Raw genomic sequence first — 12,954 nt, forward strand, 5'->3', positions numbered from 1 at the left:
CAAGAAGCCTGGTTAGCTCAATCGGTAGAGCGTTTGACTCTTAAGTTAGACATCAAAAGGTTGCGGGTTCGACCCCCGCATCGGGCTTATTTTTTTCTTGAATCATTTTATAACTTCTTTTTTGCAATTCTGTCTGTACTCTTCTTTCTACTGAAAGCCTACATTTCTAGATACGCTTTTGTTCAAAACGGCCTTCATAAGACTATATACTAATTTTAAAAACCAAGATGTATGTAAATGATGAAGTTCAGTGGAAAAGCAAACATGGGCCAAACGACTTTTAGTAGAATTGAAGTCAATAAATACTTAGACACCTCAGGCGGTGTGCGTTCCATACAAAAGGCAAAAAGCAACCAGATTCGTGAATTAAGATGTCATGAGTAGTAGAATAAGTCATGAAGTAGTACAATATACTCGTAGTTGTACACTCTTTCTTAGGTGAAACCTGTTCAGTGAGGTGCTTAATGCTTTCCACCAGTTCTTTCATTTCTCAATTCCTTTTGCTGTTTTTCGGTTTCAGCGTCCCAGAGGATGAAGTCGTCTAATGCACTTCCAGCTGGCACCATAGGCAAGACTGGCACCTTCTTTTCGACAATGACTTCCAACAAAACAGGGCCCTTAGCATCCAAGAAGGCTTTCACTCCGCTCTTTAACTCTTCCTGTGTGGAAATTCTGATTCCTTGCACTCCCATGGCATCAGCCAACTTCATGAAGTCTGGGTTGCTTTGGTGGGTGTGAGAGTATCTGTGTTCGTAGAAAAGAGACTGCCATTGTGTCACCATACCCTGTTCTTCGTTGTTCAAGACACAGACCTTGACCGGAGCTCCAGCTTGCACAGCTGAAGACAATTCGGTAAGAGTCATGTTGAACGAGGCATCTCCATCAATATCGATGACAATGGCATCGGGTTTACCGATTTGGGCACCAATGGCAGCAGGCAATCCATAACCCATGGTTCCCAAACCACCAGATGTGATCATGGTTCTAGGTTTGGTCCATGTGAAATGTTGGGCTGCCCACATCTGATGCTGGCCGACACCGGTGGTGACGATGACTTCCTTGTTGTAAGTAGAAGACTGTTCAGAGATTTCTTTGATCAAGGTCTGGGGCTTGATTAAAGAGCCTGGAGTCTCAAGCTGGTAGGCATATGGGTACTTCTCTTTCCATTCGTTGATTTTACCCAACCATTGTGGTCTTTCAGCCACAGGCTTAACCAATGGAATGAAAGAACGCAAGTTAGCAGTGAGGTCTCCTTCCACAGCTTCTGTGGCTTCTACGACCTTGTTGATGTTCTTGGGAGAAATTTCAAAGTGGATGATACCACCTCTGCCTTCCGAAGCAGCGAGTTTAGCTTCTGGGGCGAACTTGTTGATATTACCAGTGACTCTGTCGTCAAATCTGGCACCAAGAGCAATTATACAATCGGCATCTTGCATGGCAGTGTTGGCAGCAGCGTGTCCGTGCATTCCCAACATGTCCAAGGACTTAGGGTCTCTTTGGTCAAAGGCTCCAAGACCTTGTAAGGTGGTCGTGACGGGAATGTTGGCCTTGTCAGACAACTCCTTCAACAACTTGGGACCATCCTCGTGGTTGAGAACACCGGCACCGGCGTAGATGATTGGCTTCTTGGCTACGTTCAACAAGTTGGCCGAACGAGCAATGGCACCCATGGTGAACTCGTTTTGGGCCTCCTTAGTAATCTGCTGAAGAGCATTAGAAGGTAAGGTCGAGTTGATGGGAATGGCTTCTCTCAAGATAGCAGCAGTAACGTCCTTTGGCAAATCGACCAAGACAGGACCTGGTCTTCCAGAAGTAGCAATCTCGAAGGCCTCGTTGATTCTTCTGGGCAACTCAGCAACATTCTTGACCATAACGTTCCATTTGGTACAACTACGCGAGATACCAACGACATCGGCTTCCTGGAAGGCATCAGTACCAATGGCAGTGGTAGGTACTTGACCTGTGAATACAACCAATGGAACACCGTCCATGAGAGCATCAGCCAATGGCGTGATGACGTTGGTAGCACCCGGTCCAGAAGTCACAAGGACAACACCAGGCTTGCCGGTGGCACGGGCGTAACCTTCAGCCATATGGCCAGCACCCTGCTCGTGTCTGGGAAGAACAAATTTGAACTTGTCTGAGTTGTAGATGGCATCGAAGACTGGCAAGATGGCACCACCAGCGTAGCCGAAAACGGTATCGACGTTGTGCCTGAGCATCATTTCGTGGAAGATTTCACCTCCAGTAAGCCCGATGAAGGAGTCGTCCATGACAAAGTCGTTCTTTTTGCGCTGGGTAGGGTAAGATTGTGGCTGTCTGATGTCTGCAGCATTGAATGCTGGCAGAGGAGTAGGTCTGGAAGTAGCTGACATGGTAGCGTTGTGCAATTTGGTGTTAGAGAGGGCTCTGATGGCGTATCGGGAACCGGAGCTCCTTGAAAGTGCAGCTCTGGCCATGGATTTTTGCACGCTTCTGAGGTTTTTGGACATCATCATGAAGTGAAAAATTGGCTTGTGACTCAGTGATAAAATCTGAAAAATTGACGATAGACAAGGAATATGGAGATGTGGGGCCCGTAGGAGCTTTCTGAGCTGGATAGACGACGTGGATCGAGCCTGAAGTCAGCAATAGGAGTGGAGCTGGAAGAAAAAACCACGTAAAAGAAATACCGTAGAGATCAACAGTTGTTATTTGAACTGAAATATGGAGGATGAGTCAAGATTTTTCACCCAGGAATTTTTCACTGAGGAGAGCGTTAACGGAAAGGAGTGCATACGGATGGAGCGAAATGCCCGCTCGAACGGAGAAGAGAAATGATCAAAGTGGGGCGATATGCAGGGAACGATTTAGGAGGGAGCCGAGTGAGAGATCTGAGAGGAGATTATAACGTCACGTGACAAGATAGTGACGAGATAAATTTTATATATGGAGGTGCTGTCGTGCCGGTGACTTCATAATGGTATACAGTAGGTGGTGCTGTGATCTTACGATGATGGAGTTTCTGACTGTGACTTTTCAATTTGTCAGAGCCTCTGCTTCAAAATTGTATCTTTCTACGATTTGAAAAATCTGCTAACTAGAATCTGCGGTTTTCTTCCAGCCGTGCAGCGACTTCCGACCATACAAAGGGAGTTCCGAGCAAGTCAGCATTCGTGAATCTACGAAGTATGGAAAGGGCCGAAGCTTGGAGTAGATACAGTTACCGGGGAAGCGATGTGTAATTACTGTAGGACACATCTTGTTCACTTGTAATTTCGTATATTTGCAGATTAGTATGGCTTTGCCTGAGATATGAGAGTGGCATACGGAAGAAGTACGAACCAGGATGTTCATCTTGAACCAGGATGTTCACCTTGAAGAAATTGTTGCTGGATATGTGTATGGTCTGCTATGTAGTTGTTAAATGAAGTTGTAGTCTTCATGAATCCTGCTATATGTGTTATGAATACGGCCTTACGTTGCATTCGAGTCTTATCTCTATTCTTCTACGACAACTCTCATTAAAATTGACCATTGCTCCTTTCGGATCTACAAGTCTATTACCTTCTAATTGTTTATTACTTCTTTATCTACTTTTTTCAGGTGCAACTGGTACTCCTGCCTTTTCGTCGATTCGTACCTTGTCATCACTTACATCACCATGGTTGGCTGTAGAAGTGTTCGACGATTCGTTAACACCTTGGAATACCTCCGCAGCTGATGCGTCTGTGCCATGGAAGGCTTTGCTATCAACTCTGCTCAACTGAGGCTGTAAGTTGGGGTTGACGTTGGGGTTGCCCCAGTCCAAGAAGTCTCTTCTGACTTCAACGTAGTCGTAGGCAAACTCACCGATCTGGTCTTCATCTACACCAACTTCTTCAGCGTTGTAGTCGATTCTCAAATGTAAGCCTGGAATCTTGTCAATGACAAAACACAAGATGGCAGTGACAACCCCAGAGTAAGCGGCAGTAGCCAAAATGTAGGCAATCTGGATGTACAACTGCTTCCAGTTGTGGTCGAGCCAGCCACCCTCGTGGTCAGTGACGTTGTCATAACCAATCACAGTTGAAGAACCAAAGAGTGCATTGAAGAGCAAACCAACTACACCAGCGATTCCGTGCTCAGCTAACACATCAAGAGAATCGTCAACTCTACAGAGGTACTTGATCTTAGTCGACAAGTTACAGACGATACCAGCCGTGATGCCCAAAATTACAGATGCCCACAATGGAATCATACCTGACGAAGGAGTAGCTGCCACAAGCCCGGAAATACAACCAGAGCAGACGGCGACCATGGACCACTTGTTTTCCAAACGGAAATCGAGCAAACACCAGGCAATAGCACCAAAAGCACCACAAAGATGAGTGTTCATCATGGAGTAAGGCACCTTGATCGAAGCATTAGCACATGAAAAACCGTTGAAAAACAACCAGCCGACGTACAAAAGCGATGTTCCCAAGAAGATGGTAGATATGTTGTGAGGACGGTAGTTGATCATCAAGGTTTCGTTTCTTCTACCCAAAAATGCCGAAAACACGAACGCAGAAACACCTGAGAGAATTTCAACCGGACCTCCACCAGCATAATCGAGAACACCAGACTTGAAGTTGGCAGCCCAGCCACCACCCCAAATCCAGAAAACTACAGGACAGTACACCACGGTAGCCCAGCAGAACAAAAAGATCATGGAGGGCAAGAAACGACCTCTTTCTGCTACACAGCCACCAGCCAAAATAGCCAAAGTGACCAAGAGAAACTGGAGCTGGAAAATTGCAAAAGCGATTTCGGGATAGTCTGAGTCAGGACCGGATTTGCCCAACAAGTTCTTGAAACCAAAGAAGTGCAAGTCACCAATGAACGGATTGGTGGAGGTGGGCGAAAAGGCCAAAGAATAGCCCCAGAAGTACCACTGGAAAACTCCAATGAATGACGACATGATGACAATCCAGATCATCGACAATGCAGACTTTCTTCTGGCCAAACCAGAATAGAGAAACGCCAAACCGGGCACCATAATCCAGATAATGGACGAGGCTACAGTGAAGACAAGAACCATGCTTTCGTCGTAGTCTTCGTCTTCAGCAAAGAGCTTTCTTCTGGCCAAACCCAGAACTGCTTGTTTTATTTGTGACATGATGCAGACTTTTTCTTATGAATTGAAGTATAATGAGGAAAACTAATAGTAGCTATGACAATGGCAGATATTAGAGGGCTAAAAGCTGGATGTCAGTCTAGGAGATGGTAGTTCTATATCGATATCAGTACTCGACAATGCAGTTTAGTGAAATACCAAAAAATGGAATATGAAGTTAATGAAATGAGAATGGAGAAACCGAAAGTTTCAATGAACCAAATGAAAAGTAACAGATTAAGGAAATGAGAATGAAAATGAAAATGAAAAACTGGCAAAAGGAGTATACGAATTGTGAGTCGAAATGGAGATTCAATTTAGTATATATAACGCCAGCTAGTAGTGGTTGAGAGAAAGAAGAGAAGAAAAAAAAAAGACTAATAAATTAATTAGCTTTCCAGATTATGGAAGCACCTCAGGAATAATAATAGTAATCACGATATAATATTAATTAATTATTACACTGTGATTATTACATGGTAATCTTTGATTTGCCAGACTTTCATCTTCCGCCTGCCAGGCACAATAAAAAAAATTGTAAAGTGCAAACAGACCGCATGCGTTTCTGTACTAAACCAAACCAGAAGGTGACTGTTAATCATCCTGGGATTTTATTTTTTGTTTTGTTAATCGAATATTTTAGCTGCAGCCGGGGGTGTTTGCGACCCAAAGATGTAAATTGCTTTTTCGCGGCCCGACCAATTAAATGCGAATATCCTATCAATCGCTTGCAGGTTGACTCGCTGGCTACCGGTGATCTTTGCAGGTTGGGTCCTTATCGCTCAGGTAATTTACTTTCTCCCAGAAACCGATGCCCTGTTCGTCTGTGTGCCGGACAAATATACGCTGTCAGGTTTGTCTCCTGCAGATACCGCCGGCCGCAAATTACTGAGAAACTTCAGTGTTCTTCATTTATTGCACCTCTCCTACCAGAACGTCGCAAACCTCAGAAAGGAGGAATAGGATCATAAAGGAGAGCTCATTATCCTGATCTGAGTTCGTTCTCGAATAGTTACTTTCTCCTGGAGAATATTATCATACTTTGGTTCCTTCTGTAGTTCAAATGAATCGCTTGTCAGTGTTGCTCTCTGAAGTCCCTTTTAGCCGCTTGTTTAGCTTTATATAGAAGGTAGGAAGATAGTCTAGGGCTTAGCAATATTCAGTTAGAATTTGCACCCAATTTATTGGTTTCACATCGGACTGGAATATGCAGAGGCATATGGAAGTTTATGTTTACACCTGGTTCTCCAGAGCAGAACATCTGAACAGAGGTTTCTGACATATAGCTCTCTATACAAGCACTGGTACAGGCGGTAAACCAGAGGATAAACCCGATTTCTTGCATAGGAACTGCAATTTATAGAATTTAAAGTTTCTGAGAGACATTGTTCACCTGAATCATGAGGCACCAATCAAGCTTATGGCCTGCAATTTGCTGACAGTGATTGCACGAACAATTCTCTTCTTGAAAGCCACTGAAAGTTAGATAAGACAAATAGAATTTCAGTAAAACCCGAGATTGAAAGCTAAAACCTACTATTTATAGGAGAGACACTCTCACTCCACAAGTTGCTTTCATTCGTCGTTGGAATTCACTACAAAGTAGGTCAGATATGAGAAACATCTACTATTATTTATTTTCAGCTTGGCTAATCGTGAGGTTCGTCATGGCAGAAGCACTGGAAGATTGCCCAGAGCTAATCACATTGCTGGATGAGAATGCAATGTGCTACCTGCATTTGTATGGAATAAGGATTGCAGAGAGACGGAAAAGGCTACCATTCAGATGGGGAGTTGTATGATGAAGGCACGCCACCTGCACTAGTCGTTTCCACAGAAGAAAACAGAGATAAATTGGGAATTACAGATCAATTGAGGATTCTAACGGCAAATGCAACGCGTGTTCCACCATACAATGACCAGACTGATTACTGTAAAGAGTTAACTGAGCTCGTATATAAGTATAGGCGTAGCAATGAAGACTGGTCCGTCTTTAAATAACGCTTCCACGATGATAATTACAATGTGCAAAATTCAAACTACTCCCCTGATGTGAATTGAAATAACTCAGACAGCAACTCACCATAGGGCACTCGAGAAATACCTGGTCTAATTGTACAATTCCATTTAAGATTTGGTTAGCCGTCAGCTTTGCCGCAGCCAAATCAATTGGAGGCGGAACAACATGACCTCGTTTAGGATTTTAATTTTATGCTGCAAAGACCAACACCATAATGTGATCTATCGAGATCTTCCGGACTTGCTCCCTTACATTGTATCTCTATAACAGTTTCTAGCTATACATTCTAGTAGATAAATTTCTAGTCTACTAACTTTGCGACATTATTTCAATTTCAATCGGCAGACGACATTTTGATAGGGGAGGTGCGAATAGAGTGAATAACCTACTAATTTCAGAATGGATGTATTTCGTTTCATTTCATTCCGTAGATTACACCAATTTATTGGCTCCCTCCTCTTCAACACAGCTAATACGGCCATTGTTGTCCCCAACAGTTTCAGGAGCAACTCTTACGTAAGCCCACACTCTTTATGTGTCCCGATAACTCTATCTCTCTCGATTAATTAATTGGTTAAATTGTTTCTGTCGTTATCTAAAGTCCTTCTACAGCAGCTTCACTAAGGGGTTTATTTATCTATGGAATACCTTTTATTATGTGTCGGCAGATTTGAGTCTGGGGTAAAGCAGGCTTGTTGCTGGTTAGCTTTGGAAACAAGGTTTGTTCTATAGGTTTGGTTTCTCTCTGCTCTCTGTCTGTCGTGGTAGAAGCTATTGGAACCGGATCTTGTTTCCGTTTTCCAGATTCCGTCGCTTGGGTGGGACAACTAACTGTCTGTTATCTGGCCAATGAGATGCTGGTCTATCACGTGAGCTCAGCGGCGAGCGTTTCCGGCTTGAGACAACCGGAAAGGACCGCGAACTGCAGACAGAACCGGCCATTTTTGCAGATTAGATGGAGATCGTATTCCTCGGACGGCATAGTGAATCACAGCATACAGACACGAGACAAAGTCTACAAGCCAACAGGCAATTTTCAAAAGGCTTTTAAGCGATTGCCAGACACAACACGATGGAGGCTTACAAGAAGAGAAGCGACATCATGAGAGCAACAAGGCTGATCACGGGACGAGCAGCAGCCGAGTCGAACGCGACGGGAATGGGTAATCCTGAAGGTAGCACAGACAGGGTGGAGAACAGACTAAAGTGGAAAGTCGAAGAGTCAGCAACTTTTGAAGACTGCGCAGACAGACTTTGCGCAGACGCAGACACAGGAATGGTCCCGGACGTAGATTGAGTGGATTGAGTGGTAGACTGAGTGGTTGTCTGGGTGGTTGTGTGAGTCGTGGTCTGAGTCGTGGATTGAGTCGGGGTCAATTTGTCATATTCCACACGGCTAGTCAAATCGCAATCACCTTCACAGACAGCCGTTCCGGACGACAGTGGAATTGGCTCTTCTTGGCTGGCCTTATCAGACAGCAGGGGAAATTGGCCAGTTTCACTGGATCTTGGCGCGGGCGCAGTGGGTGCAAAATTAGTCGTATCGTAATTTGTTCCCCCTGGAGGCTTGGAAACCTTATCTGAGGTTGACTCAATATTAGATTCACACGAGGAGCAAGTAATAGTCGTGGAAATGTAATTAGTAGTACAATCAGTAGTGACAGAAGTTATTTCCGTAGGACTACTAACAATCTCCGTATAGCTAATAGAGGATGAGATATTTCCAGTAGAAGTACTGATTGAAAAAGTGCTCAAAGTGCCAGTATTGCTGGAGGAGGTGCTTTCAGACGTAGATAGACTGATAGTGGAAGTTGTCGTAGTTGCCTTTGTACTATCTTTGGTAGAGTCTGTGGTTTCCTTCGTACTGCTACTAGTAGAAGTAGTGGAAGTTATAGATGTGTCGAGAACATTTGAACTCTTGTCAGTTTCCGTCAGACTTTCTGGACAGTATGTTTCTGTACTGGTGTTGATCAATGTGGTTGTAGTCTTGCTGGTGATGGTACTGTCGTTGGTGGATGTCTCTGAAGTAGACTCTTTGCTGGTTTCTTCGGTAGTTTCAGCTGTCGTAGAAGTTATAGATGTATTCAAAACACTTGAACTCTTGTCAATTTCTGTCAGACTATCCGGGCAATATGTTTCTGTACTAGTTGCAATCAGAGTAGTAGTGGTCTCACTGGGGAATACCGTCGTTGTCCTTGTACACCCCCCAGGACAAGTTGCAATGGTTATAATTGTAGTTCCACGGTTGGTAATTGTGATAGTGTATTCGGGAGGAGTGTTGGACAGAACCAGCGTAGATTCAGAGCTCGTCAATCCACTAGAAACAAAAGGAGAGGACAGCGCACCTTCAATGCTAGAGGAAGGGATTGTGGTGTAACTGGTAGTGGTTGATGAGGAAGAAGACTCAGTTTCCAGACTACTTGTCCACGGACTAGGAACATCAACGGAACTAGAACTGGAAATAGAACTGGTGCATTGAAGACAGGGGCTAGTAATTTCTGAGGAGGATGAACTCACAGTTGAAGTTGTTTCGATAGAAGATGACGTATCATCAGAAGACAATGACTCGGTAGAAGTAAATACTGAAGATGTCGTTTCAACTGAAGAAGATAATTCCTTCGAAGATGTGGCCTGAACGGAGGAGGACAATTCGACTGAAGATGTCGATTCAACAGATGAAGAAGATTCCTTTGAAGATGTCAATTCCGAAGTTTCCTGAATAGAGGAAGATGATTCAACTGAAGAAATAGAATCAGTAGTCTCAATTGTAGAGGACAGTTCATCATGCGAAGAAAGAATTGAAGATTCTGAGCTCGTATAGATTGATGAATCAGCAATACTCGAAGACAGTGTTTCAGTACATTCCTCAGTTGTTGAAGATACTTCAGACGAAGAAGATTCAGTAGAAGAAAGAGAGGAGGTCTCGGGGCATTCTTCAGTAGTTGAGGATTCAGAACTTGTGTAAACAGAGGTATCAGCCAAACTGGAAGAGTATATATCGGAGCTGCTTTCAATAAGAGAGGATGTATCTGAGCTAGAAGAGGATTCATCGCAATAAATAGTAGATAACAGACTGGAAGTATCTGATGAAATTTCAGGTTCATCACAACTTACAGAACTTGATGATTCAGACTCACAACCTGGACAGTGAGTAGACAGCTCTAAATCTGAAGAGCAAGATGTCGGAACCTTGACAATCACGGTGGCAGTAGCCAGTTCATCAGTACAAGGGATGGTAACCGTTGTTAAATATGTCTCTGTCCAGGTAGTAGTAGTGTAAACTGTTGAATATTCTACCGATCCAGAACTGTCTTCATAGCCGTCAATAACTACGAAATCCTGGCCACTCAGCTTTGTAATTTTTGTACCGTCTCCACATTGAATACTGTAGGCAAATATATGTCTAATAGCATCAGAGTTAGTTGGAAACTTCTCAAGACCTTGGAGAAAGACTCGGTAGTTATTGGCAACCGAATTAAATTTGAAGGTGATACTTTGTTCTTTGCAAGTTATGGTGTTTTGGACATTGATGGCAGTTTCCGGCAAAAGGAAGGAATTTAAGTTGTTTGTTGCTTTCAACGCAAACTGAGTACAATCTAGACTATCGTTGGTGGTCATACCAATACTCCCAGAGACAATACCACCATTACATTCTCCGGCAAGCATGAATATCTGTTCGTACATCTGAGGAGTCGAACGAGAGAAATACACAAGTTCTTTATCATTGCTAACAGGAGCAAAAAAGGGACCAGCATCGATATTAACAGTAGTTTGCAAACCACTCCAATTTATTTTATTTTCTCCAGGGACCAATATGCTAGCAGCAGTGGTATCTATCTCACTTCCAGAGCCTCCAGCATTAAACACAAAATCAAACGAGAGAGTTCCCGTAGCCTTGAAATCAGACTCGACAACAGAACTAGTGGTCGTGCAATTCAAGTAAGAATTTTGTGCAAGATAAGAACCATCAACAGCAACACACAGAGCATAGATTGAATAGTCAGCAACAAGATACAACTGGTCTCCTGGAAACTTTGTTCTGAACACATTTGGCATCTCCAAGCTGAATTCGTCACCTTCAACTGCATCACCAGCTTCGATTTTCCATGTAAGTTTGGCAGTACGAATATCCTGAGCACGATTCAGCCCTGAATTGTTGATGATTTCTAGAGATTGAAAGACATCCGTCAACTGTGCACCAAGTACAGAAGTAATAAGGACGAAGACGAGAATGCACATGTCAAAGATAGTATTTAGTTAGTATAATAAATTTAGTGAGAGAAATGGCTGCGAAACAAAATTTTATGGATTGCGACGCAATTATAAAGAAGAATACTAAAACACAAGCGAAACATAAGTAAAACATCGGGCAAATCTAGACGAGGCACTCAAGTGGATTGTTATAAAATATCGAAGAGTTTAATAATAGCAACCTTTTCAAATTGTTCATAAATGTATTTTAATTTGTGTCGGGAGTTGCTGTTACAATTCTCAAACAGGAAATTTTACTAATATTTTCGCAGCCAAATTATTCGACAATGTCATATTTAGAATAATACAATTTAATTGAAACTTATTATGAAACATTCACGAAAAGCTTGCACTTCTATTTACAAGATATTATACAAAAGTTAAGTAGCAAGGTGTTCTAGATATCGGCTATTGTTCCTTGGTGTTTGAAGTGGACTCTGTATACTTTTCGTAAAAATGAAACGTTTCAAAGCACACTTCAACCATGATCAAGATGATAATAATCCACTCCAAACGAGTTGATTTCTTCTCATTTAGTACCCCGAGAAAAGCACGCTGCTCGTCTGTGGCATAGTCTAGTTTTCGATTGAGAATGGCGATTCTAGAATTGATGTCCAAAACTTTAGATACCGAGTTGTAGATCTTCTCTAGAGTAGGCTCACTCCAATAGAGATCAGGAGTCTCAATTAACTCGCTATACAAATTCAACTTACCTCTGATAAGAAATAAACGGCCAGTCAATTGCAAAAAATCAGATTCAGAAGTGGTGATCTTCCTACCTTTGGCCAAGGACTCCGAATTCTGCTTGGTTAATTCCAAATGGTTCTCAAATGCATTCTCCAAAATGGACAAACGAGTAGACCTAGACAAGCCAATGGCAAATGCTGCCTTGTCCAAGTCACGTTTGTCACTCGTACTTCCTTGAACTACCATGATCTCTCCTTGAAGATAAGAGTTACCATTGTTAAGTGGATTTTTGGGCAAATCGTCCAACTCTATCCAATCCATTTCTTCAGATTCAAAGTCGTATCTGCCCAAAATGGAAGATTGTAAAATTGGAATAAAAGTCTTGATTATGGTTTCTTCGTCAAGAGCCCATCCTACAAGTGTTCCGTTAGACAAGATCATTAGATCTTTTCCATTGAGATTCACGTTAATGACCTCATCGGGGATGAGAATCTTATAGTCATAGCCCCGGATAGCTGGAAGTAATGCATCGAAGTCTATAGACTCTCCCACAGTTATTGAAGTCACAATAGAAAGGTATTTCTCCAATGTTTCAGAAGCTGCCGGAAATGTGGGGTGGTTATTGTCTTTAAGCAACGAAAGAATGTAATTGGTAGACTCAAACTGGAAATTCGGATCCGTCCTACGGAGTTTATGGCTGATTGTCTTCTTCTTGTTGGCTGGTTTCACTTTTGCTTTAGGAACGGTTTCCACATCTGCTACTGAAGTTGAGCTGCTACTAGTAGAGTTAAATCTGAAAAATTGAGATATCGGAAGTAAAGGTCTAGAAGTTCTGGGTATGATCAGAGAAACAGCCGGCAGCCGGATAGGCAGCACACAC

At 42.9% G+C, this 12,954-nt stretch overlaps 4 protein-coding genes across 4 annotated transcripts; all 4 read right to left on the reverse strand. All coding sequences in view use genetic code 12, as the record gives it.

Moving 5' to 3' along the window:
* Nucleotides 1–461: 461 nt before the first annotated feature.
* ILV2 (acetolactate synthase) lies at nt 462–2,459 on the reverse strand (the record flags this gene model as incomplete). The annotated part of the gene is made up of 1 exon (XM_001384577.1): nt 462–2,459. The coding sequence occupies one exon, from the start codon at nt 2,457–2,459 to the stop codon at nt 462–464; it is 1,998 nt and encodes a 665-aa protein (XP_001384614.2).
* A 1,083-nt stretch (nt 2,460–3,542) lies between these two features.
* Nucleotides 3,543–5,449, reverse strand: MEP1 (low affinity high capacity ammonium permease). The gene has a single exon (XM_001384578.1). The coding sequence runs from the start codon at nt 5,117–5,119 to the stop codon at nt 3,569–3,571; it is 1,551 nt and encodes a 516-aa protein (XP_001384615.2). The 5' UTR covers nt 5,120–5,449; the 3' UTR covers nt 3,543–3,568.
* A 2,767-nt stretch (nt 5,450–8,216) lies between these two features.
* On the reverse strand, nt 8,217–11,375 carry ALS6 (agglutinin-like protein 6 serine rich; the record flags this gene model as incomplete). The annotated part of the gene is made up of 1 exon (XM_001384579.1): nt 8,217–11,375. One exon carries the CDS (start codon nt 11,373–11,375, stop codon nt 8,217–8,219), a length of 3,159 nt encoding a protein of 1,052 aa, XP_001384616.2.
* Nucleotides 11,376–11,795: 420 nt separating this feature from the next.
* On the reverse strand, nt 11,796–12,560 carry PICST_58312 (predicted protein; the record flags this gene model as incomplete). Its single annotated transcript, XM_001384580.1, has 1 exon — nt 11,796–12,560. A coding segment is annotated over one exon (765 nt), but the record flags the coding sequence as incomplete, so codon positions are not given.
* Nucleotides 12,561–12,954: the final 394 nt, after the last annotated feature.

Source organism: Scheffersomyces stipitis, chromosome 4, assembly GCF_000209165.1.
Source record: "Scheffersomyces stipitis CBS 6054 chromosome 4, complete sequence".
NCBI classification, from domain to species: Eukaryota; Fungi; Ascomycota; class Pichiomycetes; order Serinales; family Debaryomycetaceae; genus Scheffersomyces; species Scheffersomyces stipitis.